The sequence below is a fragment of the Furipterus horrens genome, unplaced genomic scaffold (assembly GCF_987537825.1).
Source record: "Furipterus horrens unplaced genomic scaffold, mFurHor1.1.pri manual_scaffold_1, whole genome shotgun sequence".
Classification (NCBI taxonomy): Eukaryota; Metazoa; Chordata; class Mammalia; order Chiroptera; family Furipteridae; genus Furipterus; species Furipterus horrens.
Window position 1 is genome coordinate 182139391 of NW_028327171.1, and position 17664 is coordinate 182157054.

Here is a 17664-nt window from a genome sequence, read left to right on the forward strand (position 1 = left end):
TAATTTGGAATAGAAGAAATCTTGTTTGTAATACTCAGATATTATACTGTTTTATTTTAACTTTTGGAACTAGTCGTTATTGTGGGTAACCCAAAATGTACAGTGTTTAAAGAATAGCTATTAAGGAAAATTGGTAAACTGTCAATTACCCAATTTTTTGTCTTTTTTTTATTTTTTAAATTAAAATTTTTAACAGCTTTTTTGAGATACATATTGTGGGATATTCCCATACCATGTAATCTACCAATTTAAAGTGTAAAATTCAGTAGTTTTTAGAATATTTGTAGAGTTGTACAACCATCACCACATTCAATTTTGGGATATTTTTACCACCCCAAAAAGATGCCCCGCACCAATTAATCAGTACCCATTTCTCTTCTACCCTTGGCAATTTGTAATCTACTTTCTGTCTCTATAGATTTGCCTATTCTAAACATTTCATATAATTGGAATCATACATTTTGTCTTTTATGACAAGCCTCCTTTACTCAGCATAATATTTTTAAGGTGTTTTCATATTATAGCATGTACTGGTACTTCATTTTTTAAAAATTATCGAAGAGTATTCCATTGTATGGATAATACTACATTTTGTTTATCCATTTATCAAGATGTTTGGGTTTTTCACTTTTTGTCTCTTAATAACGCTGCTGTGAACATTTGTGTACAAGTTTTGGTGTGCACATATCTTTTTATTCCTCTTGGTAACTATTTAACAGTTGGAAAAACTGCCAGATTATTTTCCAGAGCCCAGAGTTGTTTAGTCATAAGCTCATATCACAGAAGGTAAACTGGCTTAAAATTTCAGGAGACTAGTAACATAGCAATAACTTAATTCTGCTAGATTTGTTAAGTTAGAGAAGAACTTGTAACCAAGAAATTAATCACTACCACAAATAGATAAATTAGGAATTATGCGCAAATAAATGGTTTTGGTGTCCTAAGAGGTTTTTGTTTGGCATTTGTGCTGTGTCATGAGTGAAAATGTAATCAAGATCTGAAATTCTATTGGGTTGGCCAAAAAGTCCATATGATTTTTTCTGTAAAATAAAAAATACATTTTTCATTTTTACCAATAACTTTATTGATTTGGATATTTTGAGTCGGCTATCTCCTGCATGGTAGAACTTTGATTGCTCTTAATTCATGTCTCGATTTGATTGCTATCAACTTTATCTGGTCTACTTGACCATGGAAGCATCATCTAACGAGAAATCTCCAGCATGAAACTTCACAAACCACTTTTGACATGTTCCATAAGTCGCACTACCTTCCCCATACCCACCGGACAAATCTTTTTTTATGTTTCAGTTGTGTTTTTACTTTTTTTGAAATATTAAAACATAATATGCTACAAATGATACCTATTTTCTTCCATCTTCAGTATTAAAATAGATAAACAAAAATTCACCAATTTTGATGTTTTTTTTTAAATACGTGGCTGATATGACAGCTGTCACAATACAATCTAACAAAATAGTTTCGAAAGAAGTTAAAGACAACTAAGCGCTACTAGAGACATTGTATGAACTTGTTGGCAAACCCAGTATTTATTCGAAGAATTAGGAGAAGAGGTAGGATTTGGGATGGATTTAAATTTTAAGAAATTTAAAAAATTGTATAAGAAATACATTCTTATTGTCCAGAAATGTAAGTATAGAGAATACAGTTTAAATCCCCTATAATCTTTTTATAACTCTGTGTAGCACTTACTAGTGTTTGTGTTTTCTTTTTCTGTATATGTATGTGTATACACATAAACACAAAAATGAAACACTTAAATAAAGCAAAAATAGGTTTGCACAAGATGTGCTTTTTTTCAAGGTGATTTTTAATAGTACAGTAATATTATTTGAGTGCTTAAGGATATGCCAGGTACTTTCTAAGTATTTCGTGTGCTTTAATTTATTCAAGCATTGTTTTTTCTTTCTTTCATTTTATTTTTTTAAATAATTTTTATTTTTCAATTACAGTTGATGTATTAGTTTCAGGTATACAACCCAGTGATTAGACATTAGTATATAACTTACAAAGTGATCACCTCAGTAGTACCCATCTGACCCCATACATAGGTATTACACAATATTATTGACTATATTCCCTGTGCTGTACTGTACAGCCCCATGACTGTTTCGTAACTACCAATTTGTACTTCTTAATCCCTTCACATTTTTCACCCATCCCCCCAGCCTTCATCTGGCAAGGGTCAAAATGTTCTCTACCTAAGATGAGTCGTTTTTCATTATGCTTATTTATTTTGTTTTTTAGATTTCACATATAAATGAAATCATCTGGCATTTGTCTTTTTCTGACTTATTTCACTTAGCAAAATACCCGGTTGGTCCATCATGTTGTTGCAGATGGCAAGATTTTATTTTATTTTTATGGCTGAGTTCATATTCTATTATATATATAAATATCACTTGTTTATCCATTAATTTATTGAATGATACTTAAGTTCTTCCATGTCTTGACTATTGTTAATGCTGCAGTGAATGCATGAATATATGTGTCTTTTTGACTTAGTGTTTAGGATTTATTCAGATAAAGACCCAGAAGTGGAATTGCTGAGTCTTTTTTTGTCTCTTGTTATAATCTTTGTTTTAAAGTCTATTTTGTCTGGCAAAAATATTGCTATGTTACCCAGGCTTTTTTTCTTTCATTTTATTTTCCATGAAATCTTTTTTTCATTCTTTCAGTTGATGTATGTCCTTTGGCCGAAATGAGTCTCTTGTAGATACATATGTAAGGGTCTTGTTTTGTTATCCATTTAGCCACCCAGTCTTTTCATTGAAACAGTCAATACATTTGCATTTAAAATAATTGTTAATAGATATGTATTTATTGCCATTTTATTATTTGTTCTTCTTAAAGAAGACCCTTTACCATTTCTTTTAATGCTCATTTGGTGGTGATGACATCCTTTAGTTTTTAACTGAAAAACTCTTTATCTGTTTTTTTTTATTTAAATAATAGCTTTGATGGGTAGAGTAATTTTTGTTGTAGGTCCTTTCTTTTCATCACTTTGAATATTTCTTGCCAATCACTTTTGGCCTGCAATGTTTCTGTTGAGAGATCAGCTGACAGCCTTATGGGAGCTCCCTTGTAGATAACTGTCTTTCTCTTGCTGCTTTTAAGATTTCTCTCTGTCTTTAACCTTTGCCTTTTTAATTAAAATGTGTCTTGTTATAGGTATTTTTGGATTTATCAGCACCAGATTAGGGAAGTTTTCAGTCATTATTACTTTAAATAGGTTCTCAATCTCTTGCTGTCTCTCTTCTTCTGGTACTCCTGTTGTCCCAAGGGTCCCTTAAATTATCCTTATTTAATTTTTTTTTTCTTTTTGCTGCTCTTATTGGGTATATTTTCCAGCCTTCTCTTCCAAATTGGATTTGATCCTCTACTTCATCTAATATGCTGTTGATTCCTTCTAGTATATTTTTCACTTCTCACTGGTTCTTTTTATGGTTTCTGTGTCCTTTTTTAGTACTGTTGAAGTTCTAAGTTTCTTGAGCATTCTTTAAACCATTGTTTAGATCTCTATATCTGGTAGTTTGTTTGCCTTCATTTCATTTAGTTCTTTTTCTAAAGATTTCTCCTGTTCTTTCATATGTTCTTTGTCTCCCCATTTTGTCTGCTTCTTGGTGTTTATTTCTATGTATTAGGTGGATCTATGTCTCCCAGTCTTGGTAAGATGTACTTATGTAGCAGGTGTCCCATAGGGCCCAGTGGCTTAGCTTTTCTGATCACTGAAGCCAGGCAATCCAGAACAGTAACCACCACCCCCCACCCTTAATGTGAGCTGTGTGCACACACCTGCTGTAATTGAGTCTTGATTACTATTGGCATGTCAGTAGGAGCAATTGATTCCCAGGCTGATTAGCTAAGACAACCAGCTATGATTATAGTGGAGTTGCTGCTGTGCAGGGACCAGCCCCACGGAGCAGAACTTGCTTCAGTTGGGACTCTGGTACTGGCCAAGTCTACCCCTTAAAGTGTGTTGCTTGTGGAGGTGGGTGGGTGGTTCTCTAGCATGTTCTGAAGCCGGCCACGAAGTGTGCTGGCTTTGGGGCCTCCCGGGAGGTGCAGGTCAAGATGAGCTGCCTCCTGTGCCCTGGCCGGGGCCATCTGGCATGAGCTACAAAGTGATCTGCAGATGGCTGCTACTTGTGCTGGGCTTGGAGGTGCCCAGGAGAGGCCAAGCTGCAAACGTAGTCTGCCTGCCACTAGTGGTGCTCCTGGGCCACTTAGCCAGAGGTATGTGGCATGCTGAGGCCAGATTCTGCTTTTTGGGGGTTTGTGAACCTTTGAGAGAATTTAGGGAAGTCCACAACATGAGCCAAGAGAGGCCGTTTGTATGGGAAAGCCACTGGAAGCAACTCGAGTGGGCCTGCAAGTTGGGTGGAACGGAGTCTCCAGGAATCGCCAACATGAGGTGAACAGTGATAATCAGGTTGATGGACACTCAGAAATGGTGCCTGCCAGTACCTGCAGTGGGAGGGCTTAGCAAAGAAAGAATGGCTTCCAGCACTAATGTTGGTGAGAAAGCTGCTCCTCCAGCCCTTACCCCAAAGCCAGACAGGTTATCCCCTGTATGTCCCTGGTGCCTTTTGAGCTGCTGCCCCAGCGCAGGAGCTCCATGTGAGTCCAGGTAAGTCCACGTGCAGGCCCTTTAAGAGGAGTGCCTGGGACTCTAGCAGCCTTCCATCTTACCTATAATGTCTGCTGGTTTTCACAGCCAGAAGTTACAGGGATTTCTCTTCCTGGCACTGGAATCCCGTGTCATGGAGCTTGGTGTGGGGCTGGGACCTTTTGATTTTCAGAAGCACCTCTGAAGCTGAGATAGCTCTCATGATTTTTAACCTCCACATGTGGGTGTGGGACCAGCCTGTTCAAGTCTCCACCTCTCCTACCAATCTTGATTTGGCTACTTCTGTATATCCTTAGTTATAGGACTTATATTCAGCTAGATTTAAGGCAGTTTTCAATAATGGTTAGTACAGTAATTTAGTTTTAATTTTGATCTGATGGTTGGAGGATGTCAGTACCATTTACCTACTCTGCCATCTTGACCAGAATCCTCTATTTTAAGCATTATGACTCACTGAAGTGTTGGTGCTATTATTACTCCTATTTTACAGATGGGGAAATTGAGGCACAGTGAAGATCAGTTACTTGCCTATGGTCTAATAGCTAATAAAAGGCAGAAATAGGAAATTTGGATGTGCTCTTACACTACTAATTACTGCCTTTATGTACATGAATCTTTGTCTATATAATTATTACAGCAGCTTCCTGGGGGTGTCTTAGTGATTTGATATGCAAATGAGTTTAAATGCATTCCTCCATGCTCCAGCCCCCACTCCCAAAAAATCTGTAACAATGGCTTATGTAAAGAAACAGGTACGTTCATGGGAGGAACCTGTGCATCATAGAAAATGATACCAGGTATTTGAAATAATGCTATTGCTTTTATATGTTACAGATAAGCCACATAATCCTATGGTAAATGCTGGAGCAATTGTTGTGACTTCATTAATAAAGGTAAAATGTTGACATTTCCTTTTAATCTAGTAAATTTTTTTAATAGCAAAGGCATAAAGGTAGATTTTGGATTATTTATGTAGAACTGTAAAAAAGTTTTCTTTTGGTGTTAAAAAAATTAATCTTACAGTGTAAGATTAGGATATTTATTTATATAACTATAAATGATGTAATTTCAAGGGCAAAATTAAAAACAGATGACTCATTGTAAATTTCAACAATTATTCTTGATCTGAAGATTGGCAAAAATTCAAAAAGAAGTTTCTGCTGAACAATAGGCACAGAAGTTTTTCTTTTTAAAATTTTGATTTTTCTTTCTTTTCCTTTTGACTCTTTTAGAATGAACAGATGTAAAAAGTTAAAAACATTGTACTGTTTAATGTTTGTTATCAACATATGTAGGAACCAAGTGTTCTGGTACTTTGTATTAAGACAAAGTACATTTACCCTTGAATATTTTCAAGTCTTTTATACTTCCATAAACTTTAATTATGATTTTCATTTGAACTTGTTTTATTTGTTTTGCTTCAATCATATAATTAAAAAAGACTTACTCCCATTATTAAGTTATATTATTTTCTTATGCTTTTGGTTTGCATTGTATGTTTTTTTGTTTGTTTGCTTGCTTTTTGGTTTTTAGTGCCTGGTTTGCCTTAATAATTGGAAGCTCTAATGTTGTTTGAAATAAGTATTTGAAAATGGTTCTGTTGTGAGATAGTTTAGATTTTAATTTGTAATTATTAATTTTAGTTATATTCAAGTAAATTTTATTTGTGTTTGAAATATTTATGTACTTTTTTGTAAATCTGTGCCTATTTATTCCAAGCTTGGAAAAAAAAAATTCATGGTTTTGTAGATGCATTACTTGGTTATACAAAGAATGTTTGATTATAAATTATGCTCCTGGCTCAATTAATATAAATTTATCTACTTTATATACTATAAATCCTCTGTTAAGTTTTATGAATTTTGTATGTCCATGAGAAAATGGCTTTACTATCTTAATATATATGTTTAGCTGTTATTTTAGGGCAAATGCTTTAAAACTATTGGCCCTCTTAATCCTTGTACTCTAGTAAGACAGATACTATAGCCAAGTATTATTTTTTAATGTAACAATTTTAATAAGCTATGGAAATTTTCATTTTGTCCATTATAATATCTAGTTATTCATGACTATTTTACATAAGAGAAAAGTTGTCAGTCTGAGGTAAAAATAAACTAATTGTTTATTGTATAAAATTATAATATGAATATGTGCTGGGCACAGTCCTGCCTTCAAGTGGCTTACATTATAGTGTGGAGTATACACAAGTAAATGGGCCCTTACAGTGAAATGCAATAAATACTGTAATGAGAGAAAAGTCTCAATAATTGTTAGATGTGAACAAGTAACTTAAGCTAGAGGTAAGCAAAGTTATAATAATACAATGTATGTGTTAATAATGCTTGAGGAGAAAACCACTAGAATATTTCTGAACCTTTTTTATATCTTCCCAGACGAAATGTTCACATACCATGATTTTATATAAATTTTTGGGCGTTCATAGACCCTTCGAGGCCAGTCCGTGGATACTAGTTTAAGAACTCTTACACTAGAGAAAGATGAACATGGCTCAATAGTTAATTTTCAAGAAAGGGCTATGTAAATGAATAATAGAAGTCTTCTTTAACTGCATGCAGTTACAACCATCTTCTGTTTAATGATTTGTGGGCTTCAAATACCACACTGAAATACTGCATGTGGGAAATGCATGTCTAGTCATATCACTTCATTAGTTTTACTTAACATGTTGATTCACAAGCTATAAACTATACATTGATCCATATTAATGTGAACAGTTAGAAAGAGAGTTAAAAAAACACATACACAAGTGTGGTTCAGTGTCCAACAGTGCGAAAATTTAACTGAGTCATCTTTGTATTTACAAATTTGATTGGTGATTTTAAATTTATAAAAATTTGAAACTTATTGGAAATGAGGCTTTGAGATACGGTTCATATTTAAGGTTACATTCTTTGCATTTTTATTTTGATTTGTTTTGTTTCACAGGGTTTTTGTATGTGTTTGTGTTTCTTTAAATGATGTTTATCTAAATTTTGGAGGGGTAAGCCAGATATACCTCTGTGAAACTGACCGCCCCAATATATCAATATAATGCTTTTCTTACACTCTAAGAAAGAGTTCGAAACTCTTACAATCAATTGTATGTGATCTCTGCAAGTTATTTGATCATATAATATTTATGAATTGGTAATTGAAACTGGGATAATCTATAGCTGAAAGGGTCTTCAGTCCCAGCCCTCTTACTTTATGTAGATGCAGTGAGGAAACATAATAGGTTCTAATTGCAGCAGAATAGGGCTCAAGCTAAATCTCTTGATTTTTCTGTTTGCTGTTTCTCTTAATTACATCTTCGTCTTTACCTGGCACAGTTATATTGTCCAAGAAGCAGAGATTTTATTTTCTGAATTTTAATTTATACAAAAGATACAAATTTATTGCCTTAAAAGTCACAGCTAATTTTTAGTGGTGCATATAGTGATTCTTAGACTTAGTACTTGCTATCTGTAAGACCTAGGCCTTTTCTCAAGGAGCTTGCATTTGAGGACCCAGAGTTTGGATATTTTACCATGGCTACCAGATAGAAATTCTGTTTTAGCATTAATGACCTTAAAGCTATTTTTTTCAAAATTCTAGAATTTATTATGGTGTTCTTAAAATATTCTCTCCATCTTACTTCCCCTCCCATACACAAAAAATTATGTAGAGTCTTTAGTAAGACTCTTTATTTTATAATTTTGTAGTATTGATATTTTCTCCTTGTAGGATTGGTGGTGATCCTCAGGAAATGGGGGAAGAGGCAGAGCAAATGTGCAAAGGATTAGCAGATTGTGGAAAAAAAGAATTTGGACAGAAGGAACCTACCTGTTGCATAAATTCTTAACTACTAATCTGATAGAAAACCACCAATATTTAAAATTTTAAAATATATAGGTAAATACCTTAATAAAAGAAATGTCATTTTGTACGTAAAATGCACATAATTAAAAAAAAAAAACAGAAAGGTACTATTTTTTTAAGGTAACTCCTAAATTTAAATGAATACTTTTTGATGCAGTTTGTTTTATTTGATGATGATTATGTGGTTACTTGATTTAAAGAAAGAGCAAAAATAATTTGAAGGGAACACAGTCAGTGTGGATAAAATAGCAGTATCCTTATGTAATTTTTTTCTTTCCATTGGTAAAAATTTCACCTAGTTTCAGTTTAAAAGTTAGGTCTGGTGATAACTTGAGAGTTAGGGTATGAAAATGAGGACAACATATTACAAGATTATTGCCATGCTTCTGCTTTTTAATTTAAAAGTGAAGAAGTTACATTGTTCTCTTCACTTATGTATCTCTATTCTAGTGGTAATTTCCAGTTTTTGTCACTTGAGAAAGCTCAATATTTTAAAATCACAAGTGTTTTTTAATTTAAAAAAAATCAGAGGTTGCTTTTTTTATTTTTTTCCCCCCTTCTGTCTCTTAAAACAATTGAATAAGGCTCCATGAAAATCAGGACAAGTTTAGTTAATTTGTCTATTATGCTCCATTTGTTCATGTTAGCAATAAACTGTTAAGACTTGCTTGTAAGCCACATTTTTAAGGTGGTTTGTGGCTCTAGGGAGCAATGAATGATGCCTTGGACTTGCTGGCATTCATAAAACAGAATTATATTGATTTATTCACCTCATGTTTATATCAGTTGATGTATTTAAGGTTTCTTTTAAATGAAATTAGATAATTTATTGCCAATAAAATTCGCTTTTCTGTTGCTTTATTTTTAGGGTTAATCTATGAAAAAACTAGATTTTGAACATTATTTTTTAATCTGTAATATTTATTGTAATCCTCCAAGTATTTAGTTTTCAAGCATTTTCTGTGGGAAGATTAAACTGGGAGTATTTTATAAAATTTTCAGTAACTTCTTTTTGCCTCTTCCATGCCTCTTTTCTCTGAGATCTCTTGTCAATTGGCTTTTACATCTCCATACTGTATGAATGGGATCAAATGATTTACATACAAAGAACTGATTAATACATTGACTTTAAGTCATTTTTATATTAAATTTATCCCTGTTAACAGTGATATTTTCACCTGTTAAAGTGTATAATACATGGTTCAATTTATGAATGTTGTAAAAATTCGTTGTTAAAAATACTCCAATGATAGAGTTATATTCTTTTATTAGCCAATGTTAAAACTCACTTCTTTTTTATCAAATTTCATTCATAAAGTTTTCTTTAAAGGAATGTAAGTTTTTTAAGTTGATAGGTATGTTTATAGAAAAAGAGATACATATAATTTTCTAATCTCAGAGTCTAATTACTACTCTTTTCAAACAAGCCACATGGTTTGCTTTTTGAAAGTCATTTGGTTAATGGATTAGAAATTTGGTAAATATATTTTATCTTTTATTTTTAAGAAGTTTTCCTGCTATACCTACTATAACTTTTTCAAGATTAATATAACACTATCTATAATAATGCTGCCCAGTGATCTAAAACTGGGATAAACATACCCTGAGGTATAGAATTTTTTTTTTTCCAGGAGAAAAAGGGGCATTGATAGTTTCCGACAACCAATTTCCAAATCGCAGTTTTCATATATGCATTTTTTAGAAGTTAATCTGTCTGTGGTACAGATTTCCTCCCATTTTCCAGAAAAAAAGGCATACTTCTCATGTGTCCCAAATTTTACTGCGGTGCACTGCTTCAGGTTCTTGCGCACCAAGAAAAGAGAACATTTTGAAATAGTGGAGTCAGTGGTATTGAGGGTGGCGTGAGTCACTGCAATTACTGAGAACAAGTCCTCTTGTATTCCAGGCTGTTTCCAGTTCTTTGGTTTCAGCAAAATCAAAAGAGGATTTAATCAAGTTGTTACTTTTAGTGACAGCATTAAGCATAATTTTTGAGGATTACCATGACTTCTGTATGTATGAGGTAGATGTATAAAATACTGAGTGACACTGCTATAATATGACCTCCTTTATCCATCTACTCGTCTATTGTCAGCAATATTTCTCAATTTGTACATCTGTAAAAATTTAAAATAGTAAGAGAATTAAACTCATTCTAGTGATAGAAAATACCTACTGATACATGAATAATTAAAAACCAATTACTATTTTAAGGAGGAAGAAAATATTCTCAAGGAACAATTTTGTAAATTAGCCCTAGAAATTATTAGCAAATAAACTTTTTTCCTTTAATGTTTTATGAAAATTTTCAAACATACACAAAATAAATAGTATAACCAGCCCCCATGTACCTGTTTCCATCTTTAATTTTCAGATTTGTTTCTTCACACTACTGCTGCACCATACAACTTGATAATGATGATGGTTTTTTTTACAATTCATATTTTTGCTTTTTAGTTTGGAGGGTCTTTGGTTTATTTTGTATGTGTATTTTTTCCCCTAATATCTTTGCAAATAGACTTTATACAGTAACTTTCTCAAAATTAAAATAACATGACATGTTATAATGATTGTTAGATTCCATATATCCCTAAGGTACATGAAATCTTTCCAAAAGTTACTGGGGCAAATATGTTTTTTGACTTAAGTCAAATGCTATTTCCAGGGTAGATAATAAGGACAAACATTAATTAAGTACTTTTACATTTAATTGGGGAAGTTTTGGAGAGACTTTCTTGAGTCAGCACAATCATTCAAATACTTTATTTTTGCCTAGAACATTTCAGGTAGCTTACCCAAATTTTTATAATGATAGACATTGGTAAATATCAATTGTTTCTTTAAAAACAGCATAGAAGCAAAACTTAATCATAGTTGAATTTAGTAAGCTACAAAGTAGAACAAGAATGTGACCATTGTCTAGAATTGGAACTTTTTTTTAAAAAAAAAAAAGAGAAAATTTGTATTAATTTTATAGGGCACAGTTTAGGTCAGAGAAGGGAAGTTCAATATAACTTGTTTTACATTGATTAATTGTATAACCAATAATTATTCATGTGACATCACAATGAAAATGCTGACATCCTTTCCCAAAAGAGTTGTTTTTTTACTTTTGTGCTTTTTCAAAGGTTAAAAAGGTTTTTGTGGTTTAAATGTTGTTACATATTTTACAGCATTAGGATCTATGGAATATTTTGACAACTGCAACAGTTCAATGAAGTTGGTAATTTCTTCTTTTAATTATTTTTCATTGAACAGCTTTGGAGTTACATTTCTACATTTTGATCTCTGGTGTATTATAAGGAAATAAAACGTAAAATGTGTCAAAGGATGCTTTAGAGAAAATACATAATGATCATAATATGGCTGTAGCTAAATTATCCTTATCTTGTTTAAGCTTTGTTAATACCTAATTTTGATGAGTGTGGTGTTCTTTCCAGCAACTGATTGTGTGATTGCACATCCTTTCCTTAAATAAGTTGATTTGTAAGGTTTCACAGATTATCTCAGCCACATTCAAATTCACTTACAAAGTGGAGAATGAACCTGGTTAATACTCTTATATAGGTTTTACCCCATAATAAAATTTTAAATGTAATGTTTTCGATTCTTTGAGAGTAAAGTTAACATTTTTCATTTTTAAAGCTATAATTGTCAATTTATTTTATTTTAAACTTGTTTTTAAAATTAGAGATGTATTGTTTCTCTTGGGTGCATATCACCAATTAATACGTTTGATTTCAGATCTACAACTTACTCCTTTGTAAACTTCGCTGAGGTAAAATGAAACCATTTGGCTACTTGAACTGATCTACATTACATAGGTTTTGCCTATTGACATTTGCAGTAGCTAACATGTCAGAAATAGAAGTGATGAAACAATACATCTTCCATATTCTGAATTGTCATAATGCTAAATAAAAATTAGCTAATTTTAGAGACTTTGAAATGTGTTTTATTTATTTTAGTTCAAGTTGTGTTATATAACAAGTGAGATATTAAAACTAGAGCTTTCTCTATACTAGTAAAATCTACCCAAGAATGTTTGCATATACTAGAATTATAAAAGATTAATTTTTCAAGATAACTAATTTTTCTAACTCTAATACTAGTTTAAGGTTATTTTAAAAATATAAGTAGACTGTTTTTTAAAACCATAATACATATATATACATATATATGTATGTGTGTGTATATATATGTACATAATTTTTCTCTAAGGGTGAAACTTTATTTTAAGTTTTTTTAAAAAATATGAAATTAACATTTTCTAGCAGATTATATTGTCATGAAAGATAAGGGGATTTGGAGTAACTTGTATTTAAAATTCTGTGACTTTGGGTTGGGTCAAGTTATACTTAAAATAAAGCATTCCCTTTGTAATTGAGATCCATTCTCAACATATGGGCATTAATGAAAAAATATGTATGTAGTTTATATAAATATTAAATTGCTTTAAAAGTATTTCCTAGATTTAAAAGAACTAATGTGCAAGTATATTAATTATAATGATAGTTTGAAATTTTGATATTATATTCATTTAAAACTTAATTGTGGTAGCGCCTTTATTAATGTTTTTATGTCTCATTTCTTTGCAGCAAGGAGTGAATAATGCTGAAAAATTTGACTATGTAAGTGTCGTATAGAGTTCAGTTTTCATGCCACATTCTTTATATATTTGCTATTTGATACTGATACTTTTTAATTTTGGTTTATAGGTGATGCAATTTTTGAATAAGATGGCTGGTAATGAATATGTTGGATTCAGTAATGCAACGTGAGTCTGCTTTATGACTTAGGTGTTTATAATGGGTCATTCCTCTTTAATAAAAAAGTCTAGAATTCTATTTTAAATAGTTTTGTTGCTCAATGTATATGCACACAGTGTGTTTAGAATTAATGTACTCTCCCTTATTGGTTCTAGGTCTTACTACAGTGTATTAATAATTACGGTACTTAAAATTTGTTCGTTTAAAGGAAATCAATGATTTCTAAATTACCTGGGGTCAGGGGTGGGCACACTTAAAATGCTTTATGTATATTTGATAAACTTCTTCTGGGTAATCATAGAATTAGAAGGGACCTCCCCAAGTTTTTCTCAAGTTACTAGTACTTAATTTTATGTCCATCTATAATACCTGTCTTACCTCTAATCTTAATCTTCCTGTGCCTGGCTAACTTGATTTTTATACCAATTTTTTACTTTGAAATTTTGAAGTCTACAGGAAAGTTAAAAGAATAATCAAGTATCTGGACATCTTTTACTTATTTTTCTGAGTAATATTCTGTCCCATTTGCTTTTTATCAACCTCTCTCTAGATAGTTAAAAATATGTGTATCTACATACACATATGTACATATATGTAAATAAACATGTATGTGGGTGTTTTTTTTCCATGAACTCTTTGAAATTAAGTTGTAGACACCATGGTACTTCACCCTTAAATAACTCAGCACAGGTCTCCTAAGAATAAGGCCATGCTCCTACATAAACTATTGATACAATACCATCAACACTTTTTTTTAGGGAAATTTGACTTTATTTGCAGATGATGTGATTATCTATAAAGATAACACAAAAGTCTAAAATCATTAGAAAAAACAGGTGTTTAGCAAGGTGTCTGGATATAAAATTAACATTAAAAAGTTAATATCTAAAAATGTATAATAGAAAAAAATCCGTAAGTTCCTTTGAAACGAATCTAAGAAATATTATGTAAAACTCATACACAGAAATCATGCACACACAAAGACATTAAAGAAAGACCAAACACATAGATGGATATCCTGTGTTCATGAATAGGGAAACTTAATCGCATGAAAATATAAATCCTTTCCAAATAGATTTCTAGATTTAATATAGTTCCCTTCAGAATTACAACAGTGTTTTCATGAACTTGACCTGAATTCTAACATATAGGGAAAATCAAAGGACTAAGAATATCTGTGAATGTTCTAAAGATGAATAAGGGGGAGGAAGATTTGCCTGCAAAGGTCAAGTCTTACCATGAAGCTGTAATAATTAAGATTATGATGATGGAAAGAGAGCTGACTTGTAGTGGTGAACACACAATACAATATACAGTTGATGTATTATAGAATTGTACCCCTGAAACCTACATATAAATTTATTAACCTCTGTGGGATAGCATAGAAAATCCAGAAACCAAACCACAGGTGAATGATAAGTTGATAACTGACAGAGGTGAGGTGAAACATTAGTTGGAGGAGAGACTATTCCATAAATGGAACAAGAAAAGCTGGTCTTCCATTTTACTTTCTTCTCTATGGGAAATGGAAGACCAGTTTTTCCAGTTCCAGCAGCACTCTTAAGAACATTAACATTAATTTAAAAATATGATATTAATCAATATATAAATGTCCCCAAATTTCCTCTAAATGCATATTTTAGACTTTTTTCCCTCCAGGAATGAATCAAGGTCTCTTTTGTCTTCTAAAAGTAAATAGTCCCCCTGTCTTAGTCCCTTGCTTTAAAAAATTTTTATTAAATGCCTTTTTGTGAAGTGGTCCAACCAGTTGTTTTCTAGTGCAGGAATTAACTAACTTTTTCTGTAAAGAACTAGAGAGTAAATATTTTAGTCTTGTAGTCTCTGTTATAACTACTCAGTTCTACTGTTTTAGTAGGAAAACAGCCATAGACAATATGAGACTGTGTTCCAAAAACCTTATTTATAAAAACAGGCAGCAGGTTGGATCTGGCCCAGGAGCTGTAATGGATATTCCCTGTTTTTTATAGGTCTGGTTGTTTCCTTGTGATTAGATAAAGCTTAAACACTTTTGGAATGAATACTAATTAGGTGATGCTTTGTATGTTTCAAAGGGCAAAATTTTTCAGGTTGTCTGCCCTACCATCTTCTATTTATCAGCTTAACTATCTTTCCAAGGAAGATTTTCAATAATCTCATCTTGCCCCTCTTCTTTGCTCTCATATTACCATATTTTATTGAACTTATTCTGTATCTTTGCCCCTTCATTACCATTACACTCCAACCTCCTTAAGACCTGGATAGAGTGTCTTCCAGTTCAGTTCTGTATTCCTGTTACCTGGCAGATAATAGGCACTTGATAGTGTTTGGTAAATAGGACTATGTGCTAGGCACTGATAATTGTTCAGTGGTTAGTTCTTTATTTATACAGTTCCTTTTTTCAGCAGCCTGTTGGACACTTTTAGGTTGAGCTCTCAAATACATATTCAGATTTGTGGAATTAAATCTGTTTAAGTCAAAACTCATTCTCTTTCTTCCAAAACCACTCTTTTGTTCTAGGGATCCTTGTGTCAGTTGATAACATCATTCTTTCCGTAGACTTTGTTAGATATCTGGGCTTTGTAACAGACTTCACACTGTTTCTCTTTTTCCCCATCATGTCTGAAGACTTGCCCAGCTGCTCTCATGTTTGATCATACCTCTCCTTCCATTTCTTTCACCTCTGCCTAAGTTCAGGCTTCCTATAATTCTCATTACAGTAGCCATCTAATAACATTATTCATCCTTTTCTTTTCCTCTTTCCTAACTGATGTCAGAGCTAACCTTCTAAAATGTAGAGTTGACAAGGTAACTTGTTTGAAAGCCTTTTTTGTTTTCTAAATATTTTATTTATTTATTTATAGAGAGGGGGGAAGGAAGGGAGAAAGAGAGGGAGAGAAACATCAATGTGTGGTTGTCTCATGTGTGCCCCTAACTAGGGACCTGACCCCGAACTCAGGCATATGACCTGGCTGGGAATTGAACCCGTGGCCCTTTGGTTCCCGGCCAGTGCGCAATCCACTGAGCCACACCAGCCAGAGCGGTTTGAAAGCCTTTAAGCTTTTATTTTGTTGGTAATTAGGAGCTATGGCATTTTCTAAGCACTTGATAAATTGGTCCTAGTCTCCTTTGTTAGTTTGATGTTCTCCACACTTCTCCATGAATCCCGTTTGCCAGATACGTCAGAATATTTGCTATTCTTCAGTGAAATCCTGTATATTATGCTTTTATAACTGTTCATGCTGCTACCTGGGCTTCCACCTGAAATCTGTTAATCCGGTGATTGCTGTAAGGCCCATTTCATGTGTCCCTCTCTCAGTGAAATTTCCATGGAATACCTTAATTAGAATTGACTATTGTACTTTTGAAGGAGCCAGAAGATTCTGCATTTTTTGGTATATTTAATGGTGGAATATTTGGCAATTTTAAAATTATCCTCTTTATTAACACAATATGAAGATTAGAAAGGGCCTGGTTCATTTTAACCCTTTTACTGCTGATAAGATTAAGATAGAAAGAATCATCACTTAAATGATTTGCCCAAGGCCACATAACTAGCAAGCCTATTGACAGAACTGGGACTGGAACCAGCTGTCTTTTTGACAATTAATTCAGTGTTCTTTATACTGCACTTTGATATACAAATTAAACTATAGAACCATACTTTACAAAAAAATAAAGCAAATTCTTTTTTCTTCTAGGTTTCAGTCTGAAAGAGAAAGTGGAGATCGAAATTTTGCAATAGGATATTACTTAAAAGAAAAAAAGGTTTTTAAATATTTTTCTATTTCATATTATCCTTTTAATAAAATACATGGAGATATATGCTAAGAACTCTACAATAGAGTTTAAGCAGCTGACTACCTATTACTATTTAAGTTTCAGAAGATTTTGCCAAACAATCTTAAGTTAATGCTATCAAAGTGTTAATATTATTAAATTGATTTGCATTTGTCAGTATTCAAATATTTGACTAGTTATATTAACACAAATTTTGCATAAGGACTCACCCATTTATCCAAAAGTATAATGCCTGACTATTGTTGGTTACATTTGATCTTTTAAAAGTTTTAAGTGGCTGGACCAGTAACTTGATTTATGAATTATGAATCAGTTTATTTTTGTCAGTTAAACTAGTATCTAAAAATCTATATATGATGTGATTTTGTTTTATTGTTCTTTATTATTTCATGTTTATACCCTTTTATAGGTTATGTGCTATTTTCTCAATTAAAATAAAACATTTATATACATTTTAAATGTAATCTTATATCTTTTGCATATGTGCATATATTGTTTTCTGTGTTCTGTTTTTAATTGCCTTTCTATTTCAGTGTTTTCCAGAAGGCACAGACATGGTTGGTATATTAGACTTCTATTTCCAGGTAA

At 32.3% G+C, this 17664-nt stretch overlaps 1 protein-coding gene across 2 annotated transcripts in view; it reads left to right on the forward strand.

Annotated features, from left to right (window-relative positions):
* Positions 1–17664, forward strand: part of GLS (glutaminase) — a 79467-nt gene that overhangs the window by 25876 nt on the left and 35927 nt on the right. For both annotated transcript variants that reach the window (XM_090281941.1, XM_090281949.1), the window contains exons 7-11: positions 5486–5544; positions 13108–13140; positions 13228–13286; positions 16977–17043; positions 17610–17660. In XM_090281941.1, the coding sequence (XP_090138067.1) occupies positions 5486–5544; positions 13108–13140; positions 13228–13286; positions 16977–17043; positions 17610–17660 (269 nt within the window). The remainder of the gene's footprint in view (positions 1–5485; positions 5545–13107; positions 13141–13227; positions 13287–16976; positions 17044–17609; positions 17661–17664) is intronic.